The following is a 27,712-nucleotide window of genomic DNA, read 5'->3' as shown; positions in this document are numbered from 1 at the left end:
CCCCTGCTGACCAGAGTGGCAGTTCCTCCCCAGGGCATGCACGGGGAGCTGGGAGGGGTGGAGAGCGGACCCCACCAGTGGGGGAGCGGGCAGGGCCAGAGGCCCCCCACACTAAACGGAGCCATAGTCAGCCACGCACGCACGCACCGCCCGGGACTCGGACGCCCAGGGGGGTGGGAGTGGGACTCTGTCAGGGACTAGAATCTTGTCTCTACATTGTTTGTGGGCAAGTTTCTCTACCGCAGCCTGATCGCCACGGCAGCTGAGCAGAACAGTTTAATCACCAAGGCCGACGCGGCAGGAATGTGCGCCCCGCTATCTCGGAGCACATACTCTCCGTGCGTAGGGCCGGTCTCAAGGCTGACTGGCAACATGTGGCGGGTGGGGCTCGGAGCCTCCAGAAGTCTCAAGCACCCTCTAGTGACGGTACTGGGCATGTGCCCCACCGCCGAAGGGGAAGCCTGGGTACGCGGGACAGTTATCGACTATGCAAGAGAGCAACCTTACACCAAGGGGAAACCGGCAGAGACGATGGAGGAGCGTTCTGGAACGACCCCCCTCCTCGGCTTCAAAGGTGCATCGGACGCCCGGACACCACCCGCGCCCCCTCCCCGCACCGGACAGACTGCCGCAGATCCGTGGGGACAGCTGTCGCAACAGTCCCGCTCCCTCCCACCCTCCTGTTCACTTTTTCACCCTCTTTTCCCCCCTTTTTTTGGCTTTTCTCTCGCATATCTCTTTTTGGCCAAACAAAGTGCCTTGGCACTTGACTCCGGTTTGAGTCTTAATTCTGTTTCTGAGAATGTAAAAGGAACCTAGTCACGCTAACACATCGGAGTTACCCAGAAATTAGGCCCAGCCGCCCCCAACATCCCAGAATTATGAGAGGTCGGTTGGAAACCAAGGGGGTTTAACTGCTGCCAAACTGTTCAGCCCAACAGTGGATCGTGACAGACCCTCAGGGGCAGAGGGAAGGGACCCCGCAGGGTCAGGCCAGGGAGAATTTATATAGATGCTGTGAGAACGCCTGAGCTGTAGCTCAGAGAAAGCCAAGCGACCGCTGACAAGCAGCCCCCGCTGCTCCCGGGGCAGCGGGGCTCGGGCCGGGCGGCCGCAGGGGGCGGCCCCGCGGGAGGGAAGCCGAGCCCGCCGCGGCGCGAGCGCGGGCTCCTCGGGCGGGCGGACATCTTGCGTGTGGCGCAGGTCGCGCCCCAGCCCCCGCCGGCGGTAGGACGGGGCGAGGTTCTCTGTCGGGACCGGGCACGGCCTCCGCCGCCCCCGTCGGCAGCGAGATGGCGGCGGAGACCCTCCCGCCATGGCGGCGCGCTGTGCCCCAGCTCCGCCCGACCTCCCTCCCGGCAGGCGTGGCGCGGGCCCGCCTCTTCCCCTGGCGTCCTGCGCGGTGATTGGCCCCTCGGGCGTCCTGGGCGGTAGCGGGCGCGCGGCGCGGGCATTTGAACGGTAACGGCCGCGCGGGGCGGTGAGGGGTGAAGTGGGTATCAGGGTTTGGAGGGAGTTGTGTCTGTCTCTCTCCCTCGGGTGTAGCTGCCGGGTCCTCCCCCACCCTATTCCTCCCGTCTCCGTGGGTGCCTTCTTCCCCTCCGTCGTTGGCGCCGTCCCGCCCCCCCCGAGTGCCCTCCCCGGGAGCGCCCCCCGCGATCGCGCCCCCCCTCCCCGCAGCCCCGGTGCGGAGCTGCAGCAAAGGTACTTCCCTTCCGACGAGCCTGCTGGAGTGGAAAAGCACAAACGGTGGCTACGCTTTGTCCTTGCAGGCGCGGAGCGGAATAGCGAGGTCCCTCTTCCTCTCAGAATGGCTGCAGGTGGCTATGAGGAAATCCTCAAGTACTACGAATTGCGTGAAACAATTGGGACAGGTAGGCTTCATCTGAACGCACACAGGTGCGTGCGATCTGCCTAACCGCTGGAGTACTTACCTGAGCGCAGACTCACTGTTACCCCGGAATCTACAGGCCGTGTTTCAAGCGTGTCTCTCAGGGGACAGAACGCTGTGAGTGGAGGTCGGTAGCAGCGATCGCTTCTCCCTCTAGCGAAGATGCTGCGCGCTGTGTGCGCTACGGACTCCAGCGTAACTGAGACTGTAGGCCAGAAAGCGTGACATCGCTCTTAAGCGTCTCTTGTTTGAAGTCTAGGTGGGTTTGCAAAGGTAAAACTTGCGGAACATCTTCTCACCGGTGAAAAAGTTGCACTAAAAATCACGGATAAACTTGCTCTAGGGGTAAGCCAAAAGATACTTAACAGTCGGTAGCGTCTTCTGCTGTTCCTGTGGCGTTCTCGAGAACAGAGGGGCGCGACACGTCAGTGCCGCCTGCTTGTCCTGTTGGTTATCGACTGATGCTGTAGACTGGGAAGAGCGTTAATAGAAGACCACAAATCTTGTGCTCTGTTGTGGAGAGGGCAACCTTCTCTGGCTGTAAAATTGAGGAAGTTAAAGATGATTACAGTAATTGAAACAGAATGCTGGTGAGGATGCTAACTATTTTACACCTGCCCCTCTGGGTTTTGCTGCTCGGTGTGCCAGAACTGTAGGGCAGTAACAGCAGAGCTGTTGCTGGATTGAATCTGAGCAGCTGAATTGTATGCTGTCATCTCCGTGCTGTGAAATTGTGTGTCTCCCAATAGCCTGACGCTTGCTGTGACATCCGGGCTGTCCAGGTAGTCGGCAATTTCATACCTTGCTGTTGCCGTCTCTTGGGATGATTTGCCTCGTGTTAAGGTAGAAATTGAGGCCACAAAGGACTTAGGTCACCAGCATATTTGCCAGTTGTATCACGTGATAGAGACATCCAGGAAAATATTCATGGTCTTAGAGGTAAGAAACGGCGTTTCTGCCATGGCGAAGGTTCCTGGTTTCAGCTGTAGCGGTGGATGATAACAGAGTTCAAATGAAACAATTTGTAAAAAGCCTTCCCAATGATGAGCGCGTTCAAGACGCTTCACTTTAATAGTGAAGCTGGTAGTGTGTTCTGTTTTCTGTCTACTTGTAAAAGCCACTCGTCACTGCTTACAGGAAGTGAAATGACTTTAATTCCTACGTTGCGCTTCAGTTGTTCTAAAATAGCATCAGCAGGATAGGCGGGACCCCGGACCTCCTGCGTGGTTGTCACCTCCTGGGCCATCTGTACCGCCTGTGACGTTAGTGTGATGTGGCCGTTGCGAGGCGTCAGGCCAGAGTCAGCCTGTTTGTCTCGGCTCGTTTGGCCTGCCGCAGTGCTGGCGTGGGGCGCTTGGGTGCTACTGTGATAAAGCGGGAGGGATGGAAGGGTGTCCTCTGGTAACTGTCCAGTGCTCTGGTTGTTCAGATTTCGTTACTGCATTCTGAAGGTATTCTCTTTTTCCTGGCTTCACGCAGTACTGTCCTGGAGGAGAGCTGCTTGATGACGTAATTTCTAAGGACCGCCTTTCGGAAGAGGAAGCTCGTGTACTTTGTCGGCAGATTGTTTCAGCAGTTGCTTACGTTCACAGTCGGGGATACGCCCACAGGGACCTCAAACCGGTAAGCCTGAGCAGGGGTCAGATTTGCATAAGTAATAACGCACACCCACTTCTGTTTCTCCATGAGGAGCCAGAGTAAGTTACATCTTTGCCGTTGTCCTGTGCTTAGAGCTCTTGACCTGTCTTCTTCTGAAAGAGCGTTATTTCTACTTGCTACTGTGCTCCTCAGCTGAGCTGGATGCGGCTATATCTGAGGAAGGACCCTCCTCTGAAGGAGAAGCAGAACAACACGCTCCAGCTGGGAACGGAGCAGAGACACGGGTCTGACTTCCAATGTTGCTTAGGCCTTTTTCCTATTCCCTTTGTGCCGGCTTGTACCTGGAGACAGTCTCTGTGGTGCTATTCCGTTGTGCAAACTGTCCTGTTTTCACACCCAAAGGACTCCACTGAAGCCTTCTCGTCTCCGGGCTGAAGGAACTGCCTTTCCCTCAGCCTCTCCTCACTGAGCAAGCGCTCCAGCCCCCCGAGCAGACTCCTGGCCATCCACTCAGCTTACTTCAGTTTGATGTCTTTCCTGTGCTTGGGGGGCAGAGGCTAGATGCACTCTTCTAGCTGGGCTGAACAGAGGACTAGAGTGACTTCTCCCAATAGCCTGACCGTGCTCCTTTTCCTGTGTCCGTGACATAGCTGGCCACCTGTTCTGCCAGAGCAGACCGCTGCCTTGTGTCCAGCTTGCTGTCTGTCACTCCCCCTCTCCCCGCCAGGCCCTTCTCAGCAGATGGGAGCTAGTGTTCCCCATCTGGAATACGGGATATGTTCACTAGCAGCCGGTCAAAATCTGCAGAGGAGAGCTTTAGGTAAATTCTAGCTGCTAATGGCAGGAAGAAACAAGGTGGAAGAAGACACGGTGCCTTGGATACTTGGGTTGTAGAAGCTTTCATTACCGCTTTCTCTTTTACCAGGAAAATCTGCTGATTGATGAGGAACGTAACTTGAAGCTGATAGACTTTGGACTTTGTGCAAAGCCAAAGGTGAGAGTATCAGTCGCTTTCTCAGAGCAGAGCTAAGCCAGCTACTGCAGGCACGTGAGCAAAAGCCATGTTTGACTTCCGCTTGCAGTGCAGAGACTTGCCCAAAGACCCTAAACTCAAGCTGTTTGCACAGTTTTCATCCAATCGCTAATTACGTGGTGGGGCCTTAACTGTGGGAGAGAGCAGTTAACGGCATGTTATGACCAGACTGTTAGATCGTTTTCTCCTCTTACGCTTCACCTTTTATCCTAGTCTGAGGCAGAGATCACCTTGCACGTGTAGCACCTGCTGCCACCTATAACGGCCCAGAATATTAAGCTTATGTTGGTGTGCATTTTTCCCTAATAAGTTTTAATGGTGTCTGTCTCTTTTCAGAAGATTTGTGTGTATGTGGAGATTGTGGACCGAATCCCGGTTACGGTTAGGAATCCTCTGGTTCCACGTGATTGTAGCAAGTTGTTTCCCGAGTTTAAAATTGGTTCCTAGGAGACCTTTAAAGCCATTTGTCAGCTTAACACGTGAGGTGGGTGCTGTTAGGAAACAGTTTAATGGGCAGGTCTTACTGACCCAAGGACAGTTACTTGTCCTCGGATCGTTTTAGCTGCCTCAGGTGAAACTCGGGCATCTGGCAAGCCATCGAGACTATTAGACCATCATCGTCTTGGTGCTATAACGTCGTCTTATTCTGATCTGCCTAGAACAAAGCCCAGGCAAAGCAGTAACATGGTTTTAATAGGGAAGTCTTTTTAGTGGTTCTTCATCAAGTTATTGCATTAAATACTGGTATAAATAACCAGCTAGCCTCATGCCCAGCAGCTCTTGCATCACTTCTTCCCAAGTGCCGCCTCTCTTCTCTTCGCAGTTGCAGAGGGAAGTCTTCTTATCAGAGGAGGAGCTGAGGAAAAGGCTGCTTGGGTGGTAGATGAATGAGCAGCTTGGGATCCGAACGTTTATGGGATACTCGTGGTCTTAGACAATTTTTGCCTAGAGAGGCCGTGTATTAATCCAAGGCAAAGTATAAGAATGTAGACGCACAGCAGAGGAAAATGAAGCCTCCGATGCCTCTAATATGTCGTTGCTAGGAGACTTAAGCTGTGTTAAAGCCAATGCTTCTCTGTGTTCAGTTTTCTCTGTTATTCCAGGGTGGCCTTGATTACCATCTGAGCACGTGCTGCGGAAGCCCGGCTTATGCAGCACCGGAGCTGATTCAGGGCAAGGCATATATTGGCTCAGAGGTACGTGGCACAGTTTTGGGTTAGGGCTCCCCCCGCACCGCCCCCCATGTGTTTGAAGCGGTGCGGTTCAGATACGCTCACGTATCTGGTTTCTCTCTCGGGTACCGCTGGATAACATTGCCTAGGTGGTTCTCAGAAGCCGTGTGACTAGCCTCAACGGTCACAGCCTGGAATAGCACATGGTGCTCTTGGCCACGTACCATGGAGCTGGCTAGTTTGTCCCGACCAACCCTTCCCTGTCATCTCCGTTTGGTGCTGCGTATTTTAGTGCCCTACAAAAGAGTCACCGAAAGTCCTTCCTCCTACTGCACGTTCAAGCAAGGATTTGTTCTGTTAATTATCCAACTCTTGTTGCAAATTTTTTGTGCAGTCTCAGTGTCTTGGATGCTTTACCAGGCCTGTCTTTAGCTTGAAATTCGTGTCTGAAAACTTGCTCTCTTTGTACGGCGCAGTGTCGTACAATTTGAGAGAAGAAAAAATGTGGAGGTTGCCCAGCTTGGATTCCACGTCTAGAACAGGAGGACCTGCTACTTGCCTTTGTGAATCCATCCAAAGCGCTGTAATTGCAATCCCCTCAGACCTCCTAAATTGCTGTGCTGTTGGACAGAGTCAGTCTTTTTTCTTCTGACGTACCTTTGCACCACTCTCCTTGGCCTCTAACTCTTGCTTGCGTTTTTTGGTTGGTTGTTTTAGTTTCCACAAAGTCCAGGCCTTTTCCAGCCTCCTTTTTCTTTGCGGTCCAAGTGGCAATTACAGTGTGAGGCGGTGTGAGGTATGTGTACCTTGTCGTGCCTCTGCGAGTAGAGAAGCAGCAGCAGGGCTTTCATCCCAGAATCCCAGGTTGGTCCAGAAGGGACCTCAGGAATCACCTCGACCAACCCATCTAGGAAGAGCACAGTCTAGGCAGGATGGCCCAGCACCCCATCCAGCCGACTCTTGAAAGTGTCCAACGTGGCCGAGTCACCCACTTCCCCCGGGAGATTATTCCAAGGGTTGACTGTGTCACCGTGGAAAATTTCCCTCTCGTGTCCAGTCAGAATCTCCCCAAGAGCAAGTTGTGTCCATCCCCCCTCGTCCTCTCCATGGGACTCCTTGTGAAAAGGGAGTCTCCATCTTCTTTGTCGCTACCTGTTGTGGTTTAGCCGGCGACTCAGCCCCACACAGCCGCTCACTCACTCCCCCACCGGTGGCACGGGGGAGAGAATCAGAAGGGTAACGCTCGTGGGTTGAGATAAGAACAGTTCAATAATGAAAATAAAACAACAACAACAACAACAATGCAATGGAAAGGAAAGCAATGAGAGGCACGAAACCTGGGGCGGAGAGGGAGGGGAAGGGGAATGAACCACCAAAACAAACCGCACGTGACGCAGCCGCTCACCGCCCGCCGACCCAACGCCGCCAGCCCCCGAGCGGCAATTCCCCCGCTTAATATACCGGTCATGGCGTCACATGGTATGGCACGAACATCCCACTGGCCAGTTGGGGTCAGCTGCCGCAGCTATGGTTCCGCCCCTCCCGGCCTCCTGCCCACGTGGCAGCGCACGGGAAGCTGGAAAGGTCCCCGACCACCACAGGCACTACAGTGAAGAGAATTAACCCCTTCTCAGGCAAAACCAGCACACTACCCCTTAAGTACTGCTACAGGGTGATGAGATCCCCTCTAAGCCTCCTTTTCTCAAGGCTGAACAAACCCAGCTCTCCCAGCCTGTCCTCGTATGGCGGCTTCCAGTCCTTTGATCATCCTGGTGGCCCTTCTCTGGACCCCTTCCAGCCTGGCCACATCCTTTTTGACGAGCGGGGACCAGAACTGTACACAGTGCTCCAGGTATGGCCTGACAAGCGCTGAGTAGAGCGGGATGATGACTTCTTTCTCCCTGCTGGTGATGCCCTTGTTGATGCAAGCCAGCATCCTGTTGGCCTTCTTGGCCGCAGCAGCACACTGTTCGCTCACGCTGAGCTTCCCGTCCACCGGGACCCCCGGGTCCCTTTCCACAGAGCTGCTCTCCAGCTGGGTGGATCCCAGTCTGTGAGGATTTGTTCCATAACTTTCCCAGGGTTTGAAGCAAGGCTGATGGGCCTACAGTTACCTGGATCTGCTCTTGGGCCTTTCTTGTAGACAGGGGTCACATTTGCCTTCCTCCAGTCCTCTGGGACATCCCCCGTTCTCCACAACTTCTCAAAGGTTATGGAGAGCGGCCTTGCAATGAAGTCAGCCAGCTCTCTCCACACCCTTGGGTGGGTGGCATCAGGGCCCATCGATGTGTAGGGGTCAAGCTCCTGTAATAATTCATGTGCTGGCTCTTCCTTCCCTGCTGGTGGGTCGGGGTTTGGATCAACCGGCAATTTTGTTCCCAAAGCCTGGGGCCCAACACTGTTGGCGAAGGCAGAGGTGACAAAAGTGTTGAGGACCTCTGCCTTTTCAGCATCGTTGGTGATTGACTCTCCTAATCTGTTTAACAGTGGGCCTACGGTTTCCTTCTTTTTCTGCTTGTGGCTGACATACCTGAAGGAACCTTTCTTGTTATTTTTGACATCTACGCCAGTTTCAGTCTGAGCTGGGCTTTTGCTTTTCTGACTGCATCTCTGCACGCTCTGGCAATGCCCTTGTAGCTCTCGAGGGATAATCCTCCACTTCTCCATCTCCGGTATGCTTCCCTTTTGGATTTGAGTAGACCCAGGAGGTCATGGTTGAGCCAAGGGGGCCTCTTGCTCCGCTTACTTCCCTTTCCTTTAGAGGGGATAAGCTGGTTCTGTGCTTCCGACAGAGAGTTCTTGAAGAACTCCCACCACTCACTAGCTCCTTTGTCTTCCCTGGAAGCATCCCAATGGAATCCCTCCCAGCTGAGCCCTGAGTGAACTGAGGTTTCCTCTCTTAAAATCCAGAACCCTTGTCTTAGAGCTGACCTTTGGCATGCTCAGCAGGATCCCCAACTCCACAATATTGCGGTCACTGCAGCCAAGCCTATCACTAACGGAGATACTACAAAGCAGGTTTTCTCGCCTTGTGCGTAGCGAGTCCAGCAGTGCCTCATTCCTGGCTGGCACATCCAACATTTGTATGAGGAAGCAGTCCTCTATGCGTTCCAGGAACTTGGTGGATGACACGCGAGCTGCCACATTGTCTTCCAGCAGATCTCCGGGTAGTTGAAGTCACCCATAAGGACCAGGTTCTGTTGGCCAGAAGCTTGCTTTAGTGCCCCAGTGTCTCTTCATTGGCATTGTCATAGGATAGGAGGTCAGCAGCAGATGCCCACTGTGAGGTCCTGCTTGGAGGTGACCCCTTTGACTTTAACCCAGAGGCATTCGATAGAGCAGTCGCAATCACCATAGTTGATTTCAATACACTCGAGGTTTTCCTTAATGCAGAGTGCGATTCCTCCACCTCTTCCACCCTGACTGTCTTTACGACAGAGCCTGTAACCGTCCACTGCGATCCGCCAGTCATGTCAGTTGGCCCACTGTGTTTCAGTTACTCCTATGATGTCATACCCTTCCGAGTGGGCACGGAGCTCCAGCTCCTCCTGTTTGCTTCCTGGACTGCGTGCATTCGTATACATGCATACTCTTCTCTTTCACACCTTGGGAGACAGCTAAGGGACATTTGTCACCGCACTGCTTGGCCTGACTTACTCCCCCGTTGGACGTGCTGATCGATGGATGAGCATTTCCGCAACGGATCCCACCCGCCAAGTCCTTCAGTTTGAAGCCCGCCTCACCAAGTTAGCCAGCCTCCTGCTGGAGATTCCCTTACCCCTGTTGGGCAGGTGGGTTCCATCCCTCCCTAGCATGTTGTAGTCATTGAAGAACGCCCCGTTGGCATAAAAGCCAAACCCCTCACGGTGGCACCAGCCACGTAGCCAGGAGTTGATATACATTATGCGCCTCTTTCTGGCTGCTCCCTTCCCTCGACTGGCAAAACGGAAGAGAAGATCACTTGGGCGCCAATGTTTTTCACCTGCTCCCCCAGGGCTCAAAAGTCTTGCGTGATTTTACCCAGGTTACGGCTCTCAGTGTCATTCATGCCTACATGAAATAGCAGCAGTGGATAGCAGTCCGTTCTCTTGAGGGGTTGTGGCACCCTCTCAGCCACGTCTCGAACCTTGGTTCCTGGGAGGCATCGTACCTCTCGTGACTCCCTGTCAGGCCGGCAGATGGGTGCCTCAGTACCCTTCAACCGAGAGTCACCCACCACGAGCGCTCGTCGTTTCTTTTTACGATGTCCACGGTGTGTTGCTGGTGGAGTTTCCCCTTGCAGGGGACTTTGCAGGCCTTGCTCATGGGCGTCCTCAGTCGTTAAGGCTTCCTATCTGTTTCTGATTGTGATGGTGGAGGGTGCAGGCTGATGTGGAATCCTGCTTCTGAGAGTCACCAGGGTCCGTGGTGCCTCATTCTCGGAGGTGTCTGCCACGGGAACATGATTCTGAAACCACCTGCCTATCTCTGACTCAGCTCCTCTAACACTGTGCAGCCTCTCAACCGGTTCCTGCAGTTCGGCCACCTGACGTAACAGGTCATCAACCTGTGCACACCTCGTGCAGGTACTTCCCTTTTCATCAGGAGAGGGGTTTGGGCATTTGCTGCAACCCACAAACTGACGCTTGGCAGGAGAGCCACGTATGAAACAGTCAATCTCTCCAAACTTTTATGTTCCTGTTTTGGTGGCCTGCAATTAATGTCAAGGGCTGACAACGGTGCGAAGGCTCCACAGCATTTGAGCCGCTGGACTGAACACATCTACGCTTACAGCCCTCCTTGCCTACAGAGCTGCTGGGAGTCTGACTGCTTCACCAGAGCAGTCCTCGTGATTCACACATGAGCACCCTCAAGCCAAAGCAGCTATCTGCAGCTTGTAGCTCCAAGATCCCCCTACCCACACAGATCCATCAACCCTGACCCCTCTGCAGCCACATTTGAACTCCTTATTCTTCCCCAAATCCCACCTGAGGAACCAGCTCATGGGCTGTTGTCATAGTAATCCAAAGTTCAGAAGATGCTGAGGACTTTCCAGGGTCATACAACAATGCAGGTTCCCGGTATGGGGTCAGTCCCCAGTTTCCCATAGCACCAGACTGAAAATCAGGAATAGCGGCTAAATCTAGATTAAAAACAACATTAAAATAGTACTAGTATCATTTTAGTCAATAAAGAACTTGCTCACCCACTCATCCCACTTCATGACCCTCCCGCACAGGCACACGTATGAAACACGCTTCTAAGGGCTCTCTTAAATGTCACTGCAAAAACATACTTTAAAAAAAAGTTCTATACAGAAGATAAGGATCTGCAGTTCCCAGTGGAGCTTTTCAACCTGTCCTTAAGTTCTGTGAGGCAGCCATTTTAAAAGCCTGTGAGCCAAACTTGGCCCTGTCTTAATACTCTAAATTACTGATTTTGTCCTCTTTTACCCTCTGTGCTTCGTAATGTTCCCAAAGAGATTAAATTATTTCACACTTACGTTGTTTAGGTAAAGGATATGGAATGCTGAAGTAATCCCTGCGGAAATCTAGAAGTTCCACCGCCGCATCCGATGCATAATCAGCTTGGTCGGTCTTGTCTGGCACCGTGTGCACAGAAATCTACAGCAGACAAGCAGACAGCACTTTACTACCAGCACCAAAAGCTTAGAGAAGTTGTTCTTCGTCACAGTTACCTGAATGACCATAAAAAGGGATGCCAGAGCACACAACTGCCACTTCTCATACAAGAGTTATTAAAACACTTGCGTAAAATATTCATTTTCAGGCAGGAAATATCAGAATTAGGAATACAAGTTTTAAAACCTACCCACCAGAACCACTATGTCCCTACAAAGACTTCCAGTATTTCCACCCCTGCCCTGTCAGAGTCGTTCAGCTGACACAGGTTTATTTTAGTGCTGACCCTCCGTGAAAACTATATTTCGTTTGCCTTTAATGATATAATCTTAGATGAAACAAACTATGTTACCAATGCATGTCGTTATATAAAGAGATTAATTATATAAAGAGATTATATCATAATTATGTAAATTATATATATATAATTATATAAATTATATATATAAATGAAATTATATTTACCAAAAACTTTTGAAACTAAAAAAGCTCAGAACGCAAACTAACCACCCAATTACAAAACCAAATTCTTTCTCTCTGGGTTGAGAGCCTTTGTAGTCTCGATGGCTTGCCAGATGCCCGAGTTTCACCTGAGGCAGCTAAAACCATCCGAGGACAAGTAACTGTCCTTGGGTCAGTAAGACCTGCCCATTAAACTGTTTCCTAACAGCACCCACCTCACGTGTTAAGCTGACAAATGGCTTTAAAGGTCTCCTAGGAACCAATTTTAAACTCGGGAAACAACTTGCTACAATCACGTGGAACCAGAGGATTCCTAACCGTAACCGGGATTCGGTCCACAATCTCCACATACACACAAATCTTCTGAAAAGAGACAGACACCATTAAAACTTATTAGGGAAAAATGCACACCAACATAAGCTTAATATTCTGGGCCGTTATAGGTGGCAGCAGGTGCTACACGTGCAAGGTGATCTCTGCCTCAGACTAGGATAAAAGGTGAAGCGTAAGAGGAGAAAACGATCTAACAGTCTGGTCATAACATGCCGTTAACTGCTCTCTCCCACAGTTAAGGCCCCACCACGTAATTAGCGATTGGATGAAAACTGTGCAAACAGCTTGAGTTTAGGGTCTTTGGGCAAGTCTCTGCACTGCAAGCGGAAGTCAAACATGGCTTTTGCTCACGTGCCTGCAGTAGCTGGCTTAGCTCTGCTCTGAGAAAGCGACTGATACTCTCACCTTTGGCTTTGCACAAAGTCCAAAGTCTATCAGCTTCAAGTTACGTTCCTCATCAATCAGCAGATTTTCCTGGTAAAAGAGAAAGCGGTAATGAAAGCTTCTACAACCCAAGTATCCAAGGCACCGTGTCTTCTTCCACCTTGTTTCTTCCTGCCATTAGCAGCTAGAATTTACCTAAAGCTCTCCTCTGCAGATTTTGACCGGCTGCTAGTGAACATATCCCGTATTCCAGATGGGGAACACTAGCTCCCATCTGCTGAGAAGGGCCTGGCGGGGAGAGGGGGAGTGACAGACAGCAAGCTGGACACAAGGCAGCGGTCTGCTCTGGCAGAACAGGCGGCCAGCTATGTCACGGACACAGGAAAAGGAGCACGGTCAGGCTATTGGGAGAAGTCACTCTAGTCCTCTGTTCAGCCCAGCTAGAAGAGTGCATCTAGCCTCTGCCCCCCAAGCACAGGAAAGACATCAAACTGAAGTAAGCTGAGTGGATGGCCAGGAGTCTGCTCGGGGGCTGGAGCGCTTGCTCAGTGAGGAGAGGCTGAGGGAAAGGCAGTTCCTTCAGCCCGGAGACGAGAAGGCTTCAGTGGAGTCCTTTGGGTGTGAAAACAGGACAGTTTGCACAACGGAATAGCACCACAGAGACTGTCTCCAGGTACAAGCCGGCACAAAGGGAATAGGAAAAAGGCCTAAGCAACATTGGAAGTCAGACCCGTGTCTCTGCTCTGTTCCCAGCTGGAGCGTGTTGTTCTGCTTCTCCTTCAGAGGAGGGTCCTTCCTCAGATATAGCCGCATCCAGCTCAGCTGAGGAGCACAGTAGCAAGTAGAAATAACGCTCTTTCAGAAGAAGACAGGTCAAGAGCTCTAAGCACAGGACAACGGCAAAGATGTAACTTACTCTGGCTCCTCATGGAGAAACAGAAGTGGGTGTGCGTTATTACTTATGCAAATCTGACCCCTGCTCAGGCTTACCGGTTTGAGGTCCCTGTGGGCGTATCCCCGACTGTGAACGTAAGCAACTGCTGAAACAATCTGCCGAAAAAATACACGAGCTTCCTCTTCCGAAAGGCGGTCCTTAGAAATTACGTCATCAAGCAGCTCTCCTCCAGGACAGTACTGCGTGAAGCCAGGAAAAAGAGAATACCTTCAGAATGCAGTAACGAAATCTGAACAACCAGAGCACTGGACAGTTACCAGAGGACACCCTTCCATCCCTCCCGCTTTATCACAGTAGCACCCAAGCGCCCCACGCCAGCACTGCGGCAGGCCAAACGAGCCGAGACAAACAGGCTGACTCTTGCCTGACGCCTCGCAACGGCCACATCACACTAACGTCACAGGCGGTACAGATGGCCCAGGAGGTGACAACCACGCAGGAGGTCCGGGGTCCCGCCTATCCTGCTGATGCTATTTTAGAACAACTGAAGCGCAACGTAGGAATTAAAGTCATTTCACTTCCTGTAAGCAGTGACGAGTGGCTTTTACAAGTAGACAGAAAACAGAACACACTACCAGCTTCACTATTAAAGTGAAGCGTCTTGAACGCGCTCATCATTGGGAAGGCTTTTTACAAATTGTTTCATTTGAACTCTGTTATCATCCACCGCTACAGCTGAAACCAGGAACCTTCGCCATGGCAGAAACGCCGTTTCTTACCTCTAAGACCACAAATATTTTCCTGGATGTCTCTATCACGTGATACAACTGGCAAATATGCTGGTGACCTAAGTCCTTTGTGGCCTCAATTTCTACCTTAACACGAGGCAAATCATCCCAAGAGACGGCAACAGCAAGGTATGAAATTGCCGACTACCTGGACAGCCCGGACGTCACAGCAAGCGTCAGGCTATTGGGAGACACACAATTTCACAGCACGGAGATGACAGCATACAATTCAGCTGCTCAGATTCAATCCAGCAACAGCTCTGCTGTTACTGCCCTACAGTTCTGGCACACCGAGCAGCAAAACCCAGAGGGCCAGGTGTAAAATAGTTAGCATCCTCACCAGCATTCTGTTTCAATTACTGTAATCATCTTTAACTTCCTCAATTTTACAGCCAGAGAAGGTTGCCCTCTCCACAACAGAGCACAAGATTTGTGGTCTTCTATTAACGCTCTTCCCAGTCTACAGCATCAGTCGATAACCAACAGGACAAGCAGGCGGCACTGACGTGTCGCGCCCCTCTGTTCTCGAGAACGCCACAGGAACAGCAGAAGACGCTACCGACTGTTAAGTATCTTTTGGCTTACCCCTAGAGCAAGTTTATCCGTGATTTTTAGTGCAACTTTTTCACCGGTGAGAAGATGTTCCGCAAGTTTTACCTTTGCAAACCCACCTAGACTTCAAACAAGAGACGCTTAAGAGCGATGTCACGCTTTCTGGCCTACAGTCTCAGTTACGCTGGAGTCCGTAGCGCACACAGCGCGCAGCATCTTCGCTAGAGGGAGAAGCGATCGCTGCTACCGACCTCCACTCACAGCGTTCTGTCCCCTGAGAGACACGCTTGAAACACGGCCTGTAGATTCCGGGGTAACAGTGAGTCTGCGCTCAGGTAAGTACTCCAGCGGTTAGGCAGATCGCACGCACCTGTGTGCGTTCAGATGAAGCCTACCTGTCCCAATTGTTTCACGCAATTCGTAGTACTTGAGGATTTCCTCATAGCCACCTGCAGCCATTCTGAGAGGAAGAGGGACCTCGCTATTCCGCTCCGCGCCTGCAAGGACAAAGCGTAGCCACCGTTTGTGCTTTTCCACTCCAGCAGGCTCGTCGGAAGGGAAGTACCTTTGCTGCAGCTCCGCACCGGGGCTGCGGGGAGGGGGGGCGCGATCGCGGGGGGCGCTCCCGGGGAGGGCACTCGGGGGGGGCGGGACGGCGGTGGGGTGGTGAAGGCACCTACGGAGAGGGGGGAAGGCAACCACAGGTGGGGGGGAGGACCCGGCAACCGCAGCCGGGACACACACAGAGACGACACCCACACCCACACCCCCACGACACCCCCCACAAAAACACACCCCCACGACACCCCCACGAGACACAGGGCAACCACGCGGGGTCGGGACGACACCCGCAGGAGACGCCGCTCGCTCCGAGGACTCGCAAATGCCCGCGCCGCGCGCCCGCTACCGCCCAGGACGCCCGAGGGGCCAATCACCGCGCAGGACGCCAGGGGAAGAGGCGGGCCCGCGCCACGCCTGCCGGGAGGGAGGTCGGGCGGAGCTGGGGCACAGCGCGCCGCCATGGCGGGAGGGTCTCCGCCGCCATCTCGCTGCCGACGGGGGCGGCGGAGGCCGTGCCCGGTCCCGACAGAGAACCTCGCCCCGTCCTACCGCCGGCGGGGGCTGGGGCGCGACCTGCGCCACACGCAAGATGTCCGCCCGCCCGAGGAGCCCGCGCTCGCGCCGCGGCGGGCTCGGCTTCCCTCCCGCGGGGCCGCCCCCTGCGGCCGCCCGGCCCGAGCCCCGCTGCCCCGGGAGCAGCGGGGGCTGCTTGTCAGCGGTCGCTTGGCTTTCTCTGAGCTACAGCTCAGGCGTTCTCACAGCATCTATATAAATTCTCCCTGGCCTGACCCTGCGGGGTCCCTTCCCTCTGCCCCTGAGGGTCTGTCACGATCCACTGTTGGGCTGAACAGTTTGGCAGCAGTTAAACCCCCTTGGTTTCCAACCGACCTCTCATAATTCTGGGATGTTGGGGGCGGCTGGGCCTAATTTCTGGGTAACTCCGATGTGTTAGCGTGACTAGGTTCCTTTTACATTCTCAGAAACAGAATTAAGACTCAAACCGGAGTCAAGTGCCAAGGCACTTTGTTTGGCCAAAAAGAGATATGCGAGAGAAAAGCCAAAAAAAGGGGGGAAAAGAGGGTGAAAAAGTGAACAGGAGGGTGGGAGGGAGCGGGACTGTTGCGACAGCTGTCCCCACGGATCTGCGGCAGTCTGTCCGGTGCGGGGAGGGGGCGCGGGTGGTGTCCGGGCGTCCGATGCACCTTTGAAGCCGAGGAGGGGGGTCGTTCCAGAACGCTCCTCCATCGTCTCTGCCGGTTTCCCCTTGGTGTAAGGTTGCTCTCTTGCATAGTCGATAACTGTCCCGCGTACCCAGGCTTCCCCTTCGGCGGTGGGGCACATGCCCAGTACCGTCACTAGAGGGTGCTTGAGACTTCTGGAGGCTCCGAGCCCCACCCGCCACATGTTGCCAGTCAGCCTTGAGACCGGCCCTACGCACGGAGAGTATGTGCTCCGAGATAGCGGGGCGCACATTCCTGCCGCGTCGGCCTTGGTGATTAAACTGTTCTGCTCAGCTGCCGTGGCGATCAGGCTGCGGTAGAGAAACTTGCCCACAAACAATGTAGAGACAAGATTCTAGTCCCTGACAGAGTCCCACTCCCACCCCCCTGGGCGTCCGAGTCCCGGGCGGTGCGTGCGTGCGTGGCTGACTATGGCTCCGTTTAGTGTGGGGGGCCTCTGGCCCTGCCCGCTCCCCCACTGGTGGGGCCCGCTCTCCACCCCTCCCAGCTCCCCGTGCATGCCCTGGGGAGGAACTGCCACTCTGGTCAGCAGGGGGTGGAGAAGCAATGGGGTCTGACATGGGATGCTGGGCTTGGCCAGGGCCTGGGCAGGGCCCCCCCGGCCTCCAGAGATCCCCAGGGCCTCTCAAAGCCCTCTCAGGGACATGTGCAGGGCCAAGCAGCCTCTTCCAGAGAGCCCCAGGGGCTCTCCTGGGCCTCGCAGAGCTCCATGAAAGGCGCTCCAGGGCCACTGCAGGGCCCGGGGAGCAGTATGGCTACCTGGGGCTCCACGTTGGGTGCAGCAGAGCCCCCCCAGCTGTCTGGGGAAGAGCAAGGCTCCACAGGGCCAGGTGGGGGCCCTCCTGGTGCCCTTGTGGGGGCCTGCGGGACAGAAGGGCTCCCCAGGGGGCAACCAGGATGCCACACGGGCCCTACAGCTGGCTTGGGCGGCAGCAGCACTCCATAGTTGTGCGTGGGTGGCGCAGCACTGTAGGTAGCCTACGGCAGTGAGGGATGGGAAAGAAGGACTCAAAGAGCACAGGAAGTTCCACACTCCTTTTATCAACGGCTGGGGGACACAGGCAGGCCAGCTGTGCGAAGGCCTCTGCTTCCAGCCTGCACGATGCCCCTTTCCTTCCTGGGCCGCGTTCCAAAGCGTTCCTCTCGCTGCCCTGCCGCAGCACCTGGCTGCTTCTTGAGGCTTCCCGGCCAGCGAACACACTGGAGCCATGGGCCACGGCCCAGTCGTGCCCCTCCCCATGAAATGGGAGCGCGGCAGAAGCTGCTGGCGAGGGGACAGGCCCAGCTGCTCAGGTGGTGCCAGTGTGCAGAGCACACGGGGATCAGCGCTGCACCCAGTTCCAGCAGCACAGGCAGCCGGCTCCCAGGGCAGGGGTCCTCTTCCTCCTCCTCCACGCCCTCCGGAGCCGGTAGCACAGTGCTTGCAGGCGGAATCCGGAGGGAGGCTCTGGTGCTGCAGCGCCCAGGATCAGCAGGGTTTGAGATGCCAGGGAAGCGACCGAGAGGCTGCGGTCATTCACCGTGCCTTGAAGGGCTGGGACAGAAAGGACCAGCCGAGGTCAGAGCGCAGATCTGCAGGGACCTGGGAGCCCCTCTGGCCAGGGCCACCCCTGCCCCCGCAGCTCTTCCCAGAGCCAGGAAGGAGGGAGGCAGGGGCGCTGGCATGAGCTGGAAGGTGCTGGCCACCGAGGCCCCACGTGTCCTTGAAACCTCTCCCTGGCTCTGGCCACACGACCACTCACTCACCCACGCAGGGAGCGGAGCCCTCCACGGCCAGGGCAGGGATTGGAGCTGCCTACCCAGGGTCTTCCCTCCTCCCCACCAGCCCCCGCAGACACCCCACTGCCCTCACTCACCCTCGTAGATGACCTGGAGCTTCTCCTGGCACCCATCCCTCAGCTGCTGTCCAGCGAGACCTAGTTACACATAGCCTGTCACAACTCCTACTGGCCTGCCCAGACCAGCAGCCTCGCTCCCCTCACTGGCCCCACGGGCCTGGCCACGAGCCCTCCTCCCCTTGGGCAAGGCTGAGCCCGGGCGCTCCCCTGAGCGTGAAGCCCAGGGCGCCTGCGAGGGACGCAACAAGGCTCCCACCAGCCCCCCGTGCACGGGCTGGGGTGGGAGAGGGTGGCAGGGAACTCGGTGGGCACCCGGCCCCGCATCGGGCAGTCAGGGCTCTGCAGCCGCCCGGTGGATTCGGCAGCAGCCATGGCTGGGGCTAAGCTGCCGTGGGGCAGGGAGAGGCCCGCAGCGGGGTTGTGGCTCACCAAGGAACCTGATGGCCGCCTCACGCAAGGCCTCCTGTGGGCTCTGCAGATACGGCAGGCTCTGGTGCAGGTACTCCTCTGCTCTTCTGCTGTTCTGCGTGAGCTGGAGAGAGCGCAAGGGGACAGGGTTGGCACAGACCCTCCCCCTGTGCCCAGGACTGGCACCCCCTGCCTTCCCCTGGCCAGACACCCACAATGCCCAGCCAGCGTCTGGCTCCTGCTGGCCTTTGGAGGGAGCAGAGGGCAGGGTGCTCCCCAGGGCGCTGCTGTGCCGTCCTGCCACCAAGGCCCAGCTGGGCCAGGGCTCTGTCGGCGCCCCTGGTCTATGGAGGGGAAAGGGAGCCTGTGTGCGGTGCACGCAGGCAGCGCTGGGCTGCCGCTGTGGGTGGGGGCACAGCTGCTAGCCCCACGCGCTGGGCGTGGGGGGAAACGGCCTTCTCCAGGCTGGGCGTGGGGCTTCGGGCGCATCCTTACCAGGCACTCGCCAACCTGGTACGTCTGCTCCATCTGCATCAGCTTCCTGAGCTGCCCCCACTTGAGGAACTCGGCAGCTCCAAGGAGGGCTTCCTGAGATGCCTGCAGAGGAGCAGAGAGCGGGAGGTGGCACCGCCGCCCGAGGGACAGGACCTGGGGGTCCCTGGGCAGGGCGGGGGGAGGCAAGGGCTGGGCATCCAAACCGCGGCCTCAGGCACCTGCAGGCGCCGCTGGGAAGCCCACGGGGGCTCCAGTGCTTAGGTCTTTGTGGCCGCGCACTGCTGCCCAGCTGTGCTGGATCCGGCAGGGCAGGTGTAGGAAATGTCCCTGCCCAGCTTCTCAGATGCTGCCAGCTGTGCGGCTGCCGGCAGGGAGGGGCTCTGAGCCCTGCTCAGGGACTCCAGAGGTTGGGCCCCAGCTGAGGCACTTTCAGAGGCTTAGAAGTCCCCACCTGAGCCACGCTGTGGTCACTGTCGTGCAGGTGGAAGAAGAGGGGCACCAGGCTCCTTTGCACGTCCTTCCGCAGCTGCTTTTTGTGGGTTCTGACTGCAACCTTCATGGCGTCTCTGCAGAGGAGGATGGAGTGCTTTCGCACGTAGCTGGACTCCTAGGAGGAGAGAAGGAAAAGGGGAGGATCTCAGTCCTGGCTCCTCCAAGCCCACGGTGCGGAGGGGAAGGCTTGCGGCTCTCCCTCTGCAGTGAGGAGAACTCATGGGCCGGTGGGCTCAGGCCGAGAGGGCCGCGCCATCCCCGGGCCACGGACACATGCCCTCAGGCATGCTAACCAAGCCTCTGCGCTCCCGCCGCCTTACGTTTTCAAAGAGTGGCAGGAGCATCTCAACCAGCTGCAGAGCGATGGTGAGAGCCGTCTGCCTGTCCACCAGGCAGAGCACGTTGCTGAGGACAGTCAGGGCCGCCGTCCTGACCTCACAGTCGTCATCCCGCAGCTGCTGTGAGACCCGCGGCAGCAGGTATTGCAGAGTCGCTGCCTGCGTGAAAGACACCATTTTGTTTTGCGATGCGATCGAGGACCGCACCGGCAAAAGCACTCTGCGTGTAGAGGGTGCAGCGCCGGTCGTGCAGAGATCTCTCCGCGTGTGGCGCAGCCCAGGGCCTGGCCTGATGTGCTGAGGGGCTGCTGAAGAGGGCAGCGGGAGCGGTGGGCACCGTTCCCGCCGCTCCCGATTGCTGGCAAAGCCTGAGCAAGTCACTGCACGCACCATCGCCTGCAGCCCAGCCCCAGGTGGGTGCCCTCCCTGTGCCCGGCTGCCCCTGCTCACCTGCTCGGGTCTCCCAGACAGTGTGACGAGGCTCGTGACTGCCATCCTGCGCAGCACCAAGTTCTTGCTCCGCAGGTGGATGTGGACGACGTACAGGACGTGGTCAGAGATGTCCTCAAAGTCAGTGCAGTCTAGGAGCTGAAACGCAGGCGGCAGCAGAGTGAGAGCCCGGCACAGCCAGCAGAGCTCCCGGACGGCTCGGGGCAAGGCAGCAGGGCCAGTCACAGCCCAGGCAGGAGGCCGCAGGGCCCACAGAGGTCCCTCCCCACCTCCCCTCTGCCCTCTGCCTCGTGCACGCAGCCCAGCTTCCCCCCACGTGCCCTCAGACAGGCAGCGCTTGCCAGCAGGCCCACCTCAACGAAGACAGTCATGGCACCGACGTCCAGGTAGTCCTGCCTCTGGAGGAGGCCTACGGCCGCCCTCTCCCATATGGAGGCGCAGCAGTCTGGTACTTCACGCCGCAGCACCCTGGCCGGGGGAAAGAAGGCACTGGTGGCACCGAGCTGGGCAGGCAAAGCTCTCTGGGACTGCGCTGCCAGCCCCAGCCATTACCCCGCAGGCCCGGCCACGGCGGGCAAGGCTGTGTTTGCACCTTGCGTTGCCTCCTCGCGCCCCACTGCCCACGAGGAAGGGGATCGTGCAGGGGGCCCTTCCTCTCCAGGGGAGAAACACCCGGGCAGACCAGGAGAACTGGCGAGGCTCTCACCTAGTCAGCAAGGCGATACCGGTGTGGTAGGTCTCGGGGCTCATGAGCATGTCCCAGGCACCCTGCCTCCCGATGTCTTCAAGCAGGGAGGCACCGCCCAGGCACTGGAAGAGACCTTGCATGCCGCTCAGCGCGTGCCTGCGTGCAGAGCAAAGCGGGGTCACACGTGGAGCCACGGCTGCAGCTCAGGGCCTGGGGCAGAGACCAGGGAGCAGGGGCAGAGCACCTGAGGCAGAGGTCTGTAGGATGGTTGGCCTCCCAGCTGTGACTGCCAGGCCTGCAGCAGCCCTGCCGTGAGCTCTTCAGGCTGAAGGAGATCTGGACCACCACTGCCATGAAGAGCTCAGCTAAAAGGAACAGCACGCGGCATCGGCAGGCGGGCTCCTGGAAGATCTCGCTCATGGCACCGGCTACCTGCAGAAGACACCCAGGGACCGCTCTCACTGCAGAGGTGTCCCTGCAGCACCGCCCGGGGCTGGGGCGAGCAGCTCAGGCGCTGAGCTGAGCTGAGGGAGATGCCAGAGCAGAGCCCATCCCAGGTACATGGCCTGGAGCCCACCGGTGGCGGCTCTCAGGTCTCAGCTCCCATTTGTAATATGGGCATGCGAGCGTTGGTGGCCCAGAGGGAGCCAGGCAGCCGCCCTGGCCCAGGCTTCCCGGCTGCCACACAGGCAGGAGGATGTGGGGAGGGGGGAAGGCCACTGAGGGCAGCAGGGGCAGGGGCAGGGCAGGCTGCCTGGCTGTGAGCTGCAGGCTGAGCAGCACACACTGCCCTGCCTGGCGTGGCCCTGAGGCCCCTGTGCCAGGAGCCCCTGGGCAGGTCTGGGATTGGGGGCAGGGGGAGAAGGGCAGAGGGGCTGGAGAGGGGCACACAGCCCTGCGGGTGGACAGGTGGAACGGGCCTCCTCCAGACACTCACAGCCAGGAAACAGCAGCAGCAGCAGCATTCTGCCTCAAACACGTGCAAGCTGGCACCCTCTTCCTGGGCCAGCAGGAGCTGCTTCAGCACGGTCTCCGCGAGGAAGCGGTCAGAGGCCAACATGCTCCACATGGCCCTGGCGGTGCTGCGGAGCCAGAGCACGCTGTCAGTGGGGCTGCCTTGGCCACCAGCCCTTCTGCCTGGGCAGGCTCCAGAGGTCTTGAGCTGCCCCTGAGGCGGATGAGCCAGCCACGTACCTGTCACAGTGCGGGGAAGCGTGCAGGAGGCCAGTGGTCACCTCCCAAGGGTACAACTGGGCCAGCCGGAGAAGGGTCCTCCTCAGGATGTCCTTGAGCGGCTGCTGGCTGACGTACGCCAGCTGCCCATGGATGGTCTGCACGACCTCACCCACCTGTGGAGGCAGGGGAGTGGAGTGGGCTGGAGCGCAGCCACAGCCCCTGCTGCCGCCAAGAACCGCTTGCCTCCCGTGGCTCTTTGCTGGCCTCCAAGGCCGCCTGTCGGGTGCTGCCAAGCCTCGGACTCGGGGTGGGGGCCACAGCCCCCGGAGGGCACGCGTACAGGGAACGTGGCTGCACGCAGCGTACCTTGGCCAGCTCCGAGCTGGGGTCCCTCAAGACCACCTCCAGCATGTTGGCGATCGGCTGGGTGTCAGACACTCTTGGGTGCACCATGCCTTTCAAGACTGTGAGGATGAAGTCAGTCCTCTCAGTCTGGAAGAGGAAGTTCCCAAATATCTGAGGGAGAGAGTGAGGGAAGAGGTGTCTCACTGAACACCCTGGTTGCAGGGCTCAGCTGAGCAGCGGGGGCAGCTCTGGAGTGAGGAAGGCGGGGCAGCACTGGCCCCCTGCCCCAGGACAGGTGCCTGCTCTGGGGTGATTGCAGCCACAGAGGGTGCGGAGAGGAAGCTGCTCTGTGGCCTGAAGGAGGGCAGCGGGGCAACAGGGCCACGGTGTGCTGCCTCTGCCAGCAACCAGAACTCGCTGGTGGCCAGCATGGCCGGAGCTGCTGCAGTGACGCTGGCTTAAGGCCTTTGGCTACTCCCTGTGCAGAAGCGGTGGGACCCCGCAGCCTGATGCGCGGAAGGCCGTGCCATCCCGCCCGATGCACTGGTTCATCCGAGTGTCCTGCCAGCCCCATGGCCAAGACCCCCAGCAAGGGAGGAGCTCGTTACCGTCGCCTCGTCAGCGGACTCCTTGGGCCCCAGGGTGGTAGCGCTTTCCCGCTCCGCTGGCAGGTTTGGATCCTCCCATGCTGCCTTGCTGCCTGGGCAGGAGGGAAGACACACAGTGAGCGGCAGGACCAACGCAGAGCTGCAGACAGCAGGCAAGGGCATCAGGGAGAGCGCTGTGCCTGGCTCTCCGTTGTGTGGGCAGGCGCGGAGGTGTGCGAGGGTGGCCGTGGGCCCCTCCCCAGGGGGAGGAAGGGAAACGGCCTCCTAGGCTACAGAAGGGCAGGAGGGGTCGGTGTGGCTTTCTGCTTGGCAGGAGGAGGAGGGGAGAAGCCCCGGGATGCTGTTGCCATAGGCCCTCCAGCTCAAGGGTTCTCAGACCGGTCCCCAAGGCACCGCTCCAAGGTGGGCTGCGTGGGGCCTGGGCTTGGCGCGGCATGGCTGCTGCCCTGCTCCAGCCTCAGAGGAGTTTGCCGCTCCTTCCTCTAGCAGAGGAGGGGGGCCAAGGCGGTGCGGTGCCTCGCCTGGGCCCTTGTGGCAGGAAGGCCCCAGCGTCTCTTACTGTGTCGCAGCAGAATGAAGCGGTGGAAGGCACGCAGCGCCTCCACAGCTCCGCGGCTGATCTCCTGGTCCTGCTCGGCACAGGACAGGGTGAGGTGCCCCATCACCTGCCCCAGGAATGGCAGGGTCCTGAGTTTGAAGAGGAGGGTGGTGCCTGCTGTGAAGCGCGAGGCCTGTGGGAGAGAGGAAGGAGCTGTAGCAGGGCCAGGCTGCGGCAGATGGGACAAAAGCCCTAAGCCCCGAGAGCAGGCCCCGGGGCGAGTGCTGCACGAGGCAGAGCTCTGGAGGGCTGTGCCCCACACTGCACCCCGTGGAGACCCGTCCTGCGGCAGCCGCAACAGGGCGAGGAGCGTGCTGCCTCCCTGCGAAGGGAGCCCTGGGAAGGCCTTGCCTCCCATCGCCGTGAGGCCGCGGGACTGGGGTGCCTGCAGGAGGATGGAGAGCCTGGCTCTGCTGGTCCTCCACAGTGGCATTCAGCTGCAGGAGCCCTCCTCCCACGCTGGTGGGACTCTCCATCTCCCCTTGGCGGGGTGCAGCCAGGCGCCCTCTCCCCCTGCCGGGTCCTTCTGGCAGGCTGCCCCAAGGCCTGGCACTGCCCTGCCCAGCTCTCCCCAGCACGGGCAGGGAGGGCCTGCGGAGCTGCAGCAGGAGCCCCGGGGCCAGCGGGCTGGGGAAGGGGCCGGGATCAGGCCGTGGCAGCGGGGAGGGTGAGGACCCGAGAGCCCCGCAGGCCCTCAGCACTGAAGCGCCTGGGCAGCAATGCAGGGCCTCCCCTGGAGCGAAGGGCTGCCAGAGCCAGGCCCGCCAAATGCTCCCCTGCTCGGGGCCAGAGCTGGTTCCCGAGAGAGAAGGCATGGGTGAGAGCAGCATCCAGAGAGAGGGGCAAAGGCGCTGGCATCTGGCCAGTGCTGGCGCAGGGCTGTGCCCTGCTGAATCCCCTGCCCGATGCCAGGCCTCCCTGGCAGGGAGCCCGGAGCTACCGGCTACTCTGGGGCACCAGGAAGGGGCGAGGGGTGCCCAGAGGTCTCCTCTACCGCAGGCTCCTTACCTCCAGCATCGAAGCGGGCCTCATGCACCGGCTCAGGCTGACAATCCTCCTCACAGCGCTCCGGCGCGTAGCCACATCCTGGCTGGCTGTGAAGGGCACCAGGGCCTGAGGAGGGGAAAGCTGCTGGTTTGCCTTGGGAAACAACAGCGGCACCCGGAGCGGTGGCTCTGCCAAGTGCCTGCGGGGTTTGTGCAACGGGCCGCCAAAGCTTCCCCCGGCCAGGAGGAAGGCCTGGACCGGGGTCTGGCCGCCTCCTGACTTCGGGGACCATTGCCGACAGCTGGGCACCCGCTGCAGTCAGGGAGGCAGCCGGATCCTGTCCCCCCAGCCACCCCTGCCCCTTTCCACGCGCTCCTCCAAGAAGGGCCGCACGCCCCCTCTCCAGGAGGACAGGAACCTGCAGGGGGTCCTGCACCAGGGAGGCTGCGCTATGGCCGTGGGGAGGCCAGCAGAAGAGTACTTCAGGGCTGGGCTCCCCTTGCCCCGTGGCCGCATCCCAGCAGAGCTCCGCCCTGCTGCGGCCTGGGGAGGAAAGCGGGGATGGGGCAGGGAGCGAAGGCAGTGGCTCAGCAGTGCCAGCTGCCAGAGCAGGGGGCCTGGGAAGGACACTTGGACTCCTTCGACTGCGGTGGCGCACTGATGCTGTAGTTGCTGTTAAGTAGCGGCTCAGCGTCCCGAAGTAGCGCCTGTAGTAGTCGGGCACCTTTCCAGCTTCCCGTGCTCTGCCAGGTGGGCAAGGGGCCGCGAGGGCCGCGGCCACAGCCCAGACAGCTGGCCCCAACTGGCCATGGGATATTCCATACCATGTGACGCCACGACCAGTATATTAAGCGGGGGAGTTGGCGCACAGGGAGGCAGCTGCGACTCGGGGACTGGTGGCGGCGGGTCGGCGGGTGGTGAGCAGCTGCGACACAAGCTGTCTGTTTCAGTGGTTCATTCCCCCTTCCCCCCGGCCCGGGTTTTGCGTCTGTCTCGGTAGTCTCCTTTTCATTGCATTATTGTTGCTGTTGTTATCGTTTTATTTTGATTATTAAACTGTTCTTATCTGAACCCACGAGCTTTCTCACTTTTACCCTTCTGATTGTCTCCCCCACCCCGCTGGAGGGGGAGTGAGCGAGCGCCTGTGTGGGGCTGAGTGTCCGGCTAAACCACAAGAAGTCTCACCACCCTCATGGCAAAGAATGCCTTCCTTGTATTTCATCTAAATCTGCCCTGCTTCAGTCCACAACCGTTGCCCCATGTCCTGTCCCTTCTTAAAGGCTGAAAGTGGTCCCTAATCTGCCTCCACAGGGTGCCTCTTTTCAACATTTTTGATTGCAAAAGAGTCACTCTGCAAGGGGCGGTGGTGGGGGCAGCGCTGGGGCCTGCGGGGCTGTGGGCCTGCGGCAGGTACCGGCGTGCTGAAGGTGGCCGGCGGCGGTGGCACGATGCCGCCTGCCTCAGGGCTTGTGCCCGGTGGGGGAACTCGTGCGGTTTCTTCCTGTCCCTGTCAGGCGGTCGCCAGAGGCCACCAGTGGAAAACGGCAGCGCTGCCCCGGGCCAACCATTTCCAGGCCCTTGTGCGGCTGCGGCAGTGGGGCTGCTGGGACTGCTGAGCGTGGCCTTGTCTCTCAGCGGTGACAGGGCTGGCGGCACCATGTGGTTTCCCTGGGATGCGATGAGGCTCCCCAGGCACGTCGTCCCGCTGCGTTACCACCTCCTCGTCCATCCTAAGCTCACCACCCTGACCTTCGGTGGGGCTGCCGTCATAGAGGACGTAGTCCCCCGGCAGAGCGGAGCGCTTGTCCTGCCCAGCGGGCGCCTGCACGTCACCAGGGCCGACAGCGAGGCCGGGAGCGCCTGCTCGGTGAGGGAGGCACGGGTGCTGGAGCACCTGCCCGTTGAGTGGGTGGCGTTCCTCACAGCCGAGCCACTGTGGGCTGGGCACAACTACGCTCTCAGCACCCAGTACTTTGCAAATCTCTCCCAGTCCTTCCGTGGCTTTTTGTGGCGGTGCAGCCTCCCGGGCCACTCTGACTGAGATCGCAGCATAAGCGCTGTGTGCTGTTATCTTCGTCACAGGTAGTGGGACTTGGGTGCCAGGCACCCTCTGGCTACACCTGGCAGATGAATTATTCCGCAAGCAGCTGGGTGAAGCCTCGTGATTGTTCGCCTTGTCCTCGTGGGGGACTTCAGTCTACCGGATGTCTGCTGGAAAGACAAGACAGCGGAAAGAGTCTAGGAGGACCCTGGAGTGCTGCTGGGGAGAACTTCCTGACACAGCTGGTGAGGGAGCCAACTGGGGAAGGCGCCCCGCTGGACCTGTTGTTTGCAAACAGAGAAGGGCTCGTGGGTGATGCGCTGGTTGGTGGCCATCTGGGGCATAGCAATCATGAAACATTAGAGTCTTTGATTCTCAGAGAAGTAAGGAGGGGGATCAGCAGAATTGCTACCTTGGACTTGCAGAGGGCAGACCTTGGCCTCTTCAGGGCACGCATTGACAGAGTCCCAAAGGAGGCAGCCCTGAAGGGGAAAGGAGTCCAGGGCAGCTGGACATTCTTCAGGGAGGAAGTCTTAAAGGCACAAGAGCAGGCCGTCCCCATGTGCCAACAGACAAGCCGGTGGGGAAGAAGACCGGCCAGGCTGACCCGAGCGCTTTGGCTGGAACTCAGGGCAAAAAAGGAGAGTTTATGACCTTTGGAAGAAGGGGCAGGCAAATCAGGAGGACTACAAAGGTGTAGCAAGTTTATGCAGTGT

General features: G+C 58.1%; 3 protein-coding genes across 27 annotated transcripts; 1 reads left to right on the top strand and 2 right to left on the bottom strand.

The window, feature by feature from the left end:
• The first annotated feature begins 1,354 nt into the window (after positions 1-1,354).
• Positions 1,355-10,304, top strand: LOC135310483 (maternal embryonic leucine zipper kinase-like). 19 transcript variants are annotated; one of them, XR_010370561.1, is made up of 7 exons: positions 1,355-1,874; positions 1,945-2,830; positions 3,371-3,514; positions 3,623-3,774; positions 4,416-4,484; positions 5,627-5,719; positions 5,845-6,367. XR_010370561.1 is itself a non-coding variant. In XM_064438194.1 (6 exons), the coding sequence occupies exons 2-6, from the start codon at positions 1,827-1,829 to the stop codon at positions 9,370-9,372; spliced, it is 414 nt and encodes a 137-aa protein (XP_064294264.1). In that variant the 5' UTR covers positions 1,380-1,461; positions 1,773-1,826; the 3' UTR covers positions 9,373-10,047. The 19 variants fall into 19 exon arrangements, 10 of the variants coding, with proteins under 10 accessions (XP_064294264.1, XP_064294263.1, XP_064294262.1 ...); XR_010370560.1 differs by lacking the exon at positions 3,623-3,774 and adding an exon at positions 4,218-4,310 and having other exon boundaries at positions 1,356-1,874; XR_010370558.1 differs by lacking the exon at positions 3,623-3,774 and adding an exon at positions 3,066-3,185 and having other exon boundaries at positions 1,376-1,874; positions 1,945-2,236.
• A 1,626-nt stretch (positions 10,305-11,930) lies between these two features.
• Positions 11,931-15,780, bottom strand: LOC135310470 (uncharacterized). 7 transcript variants are annotated; one of them, XM_064438086.1, is made up of 5 exons: positions 15,543-15,780; positions 15,126-15,227; positions 13,486-13,629; positions 12,691-12,783; positions 11,931-12,585 (listed from the first exon to the last, which is right to left on the bottom strand). In XM_064438086.1, the coding sequence occupies exons 1-4, from the start codon at positions 15,750-15,752 to the stop codon at positions 12,724-12,726; spliced, it is 516 nt and encodes a 171-aa protein (XP_064294156.1). In that variant the 5' UTR covers positions 15,753-15,780; the 3' UTR covers positions 11,931-12,585; positions 12,691-12,723. The 7 variants fall into 7 exon arrangements, 3 of the variants coding, with proteins under 3 accessions (XP_064294156.1, XP_064294154.1, XP_064294155.1); XM_064438084.1 differs by lacking the exon at positions 12,691-12,783 and having other exon boundaries at positions 11,931-12,141; positions 12,517-12,585; XM_064438085.1 differs by lacking the exon at positions 12,691-12,783 and having other exon boundaries at positions 11,931-12,138; positions 12,517-12,585.
• Positions 15,781-17,521: 1,741 nt separating this feature from the next.
• Positions 17,522-25,247, bottom strand: LOC135310687 (maestro heat-like repeat-containing protein family member 7). The gene is made up of 17 exons (XM_064439569.1): positions 25,236-25,247; positions 24,977-25,108; positions 23,930-24,101; positions 23,371-23,462; positions 22,784-22,933; positions 22,436-22,590; positions 22,179-22,323; positions 21,486-21,673; positions 21,260-21,397; positions 20,907-21,021; positions 20,554-20,691; positions 20,086-20,262; positions 19,725-19,880; positions 19,274-19,375; positions 18,800-18,902; positions 18,389-18,448; positions 17,522-18,066 (listed from the first exon to the last, which is right to left on the bottom strand). Exons 1-17 carry the CDS (start codon positions 25,245-25,247, stop codon positions 17,855-17,857), a joined length of 2,247 nt encoding a protein of 748 aa, XP_064295639.1. The 3' UTR covers positions 17,522-17,854.
• Positions 25,248-27,712: the final 2,465 nt, after the last annotated feature.

Source organism: Phalacrocorax carbo, chromosome Z (assembly GCF_963921805.1).
Source record: "Phalacrocorax carbo chromosome Z, bPhaCar2.1, whole genome shotgun sequence".
Classification (NCBI taxonomy): Eukaryota; Metazoa; Chordata; class Aves; order Suliformes; family Phalacrocoracidae; genus Phalacrocorax; species Phalacrocorax carbo.
Note: the sequence above shows the minus strand (reverse complement) of the source record. Positions and strands in the feature narration are given on the sequence as shown.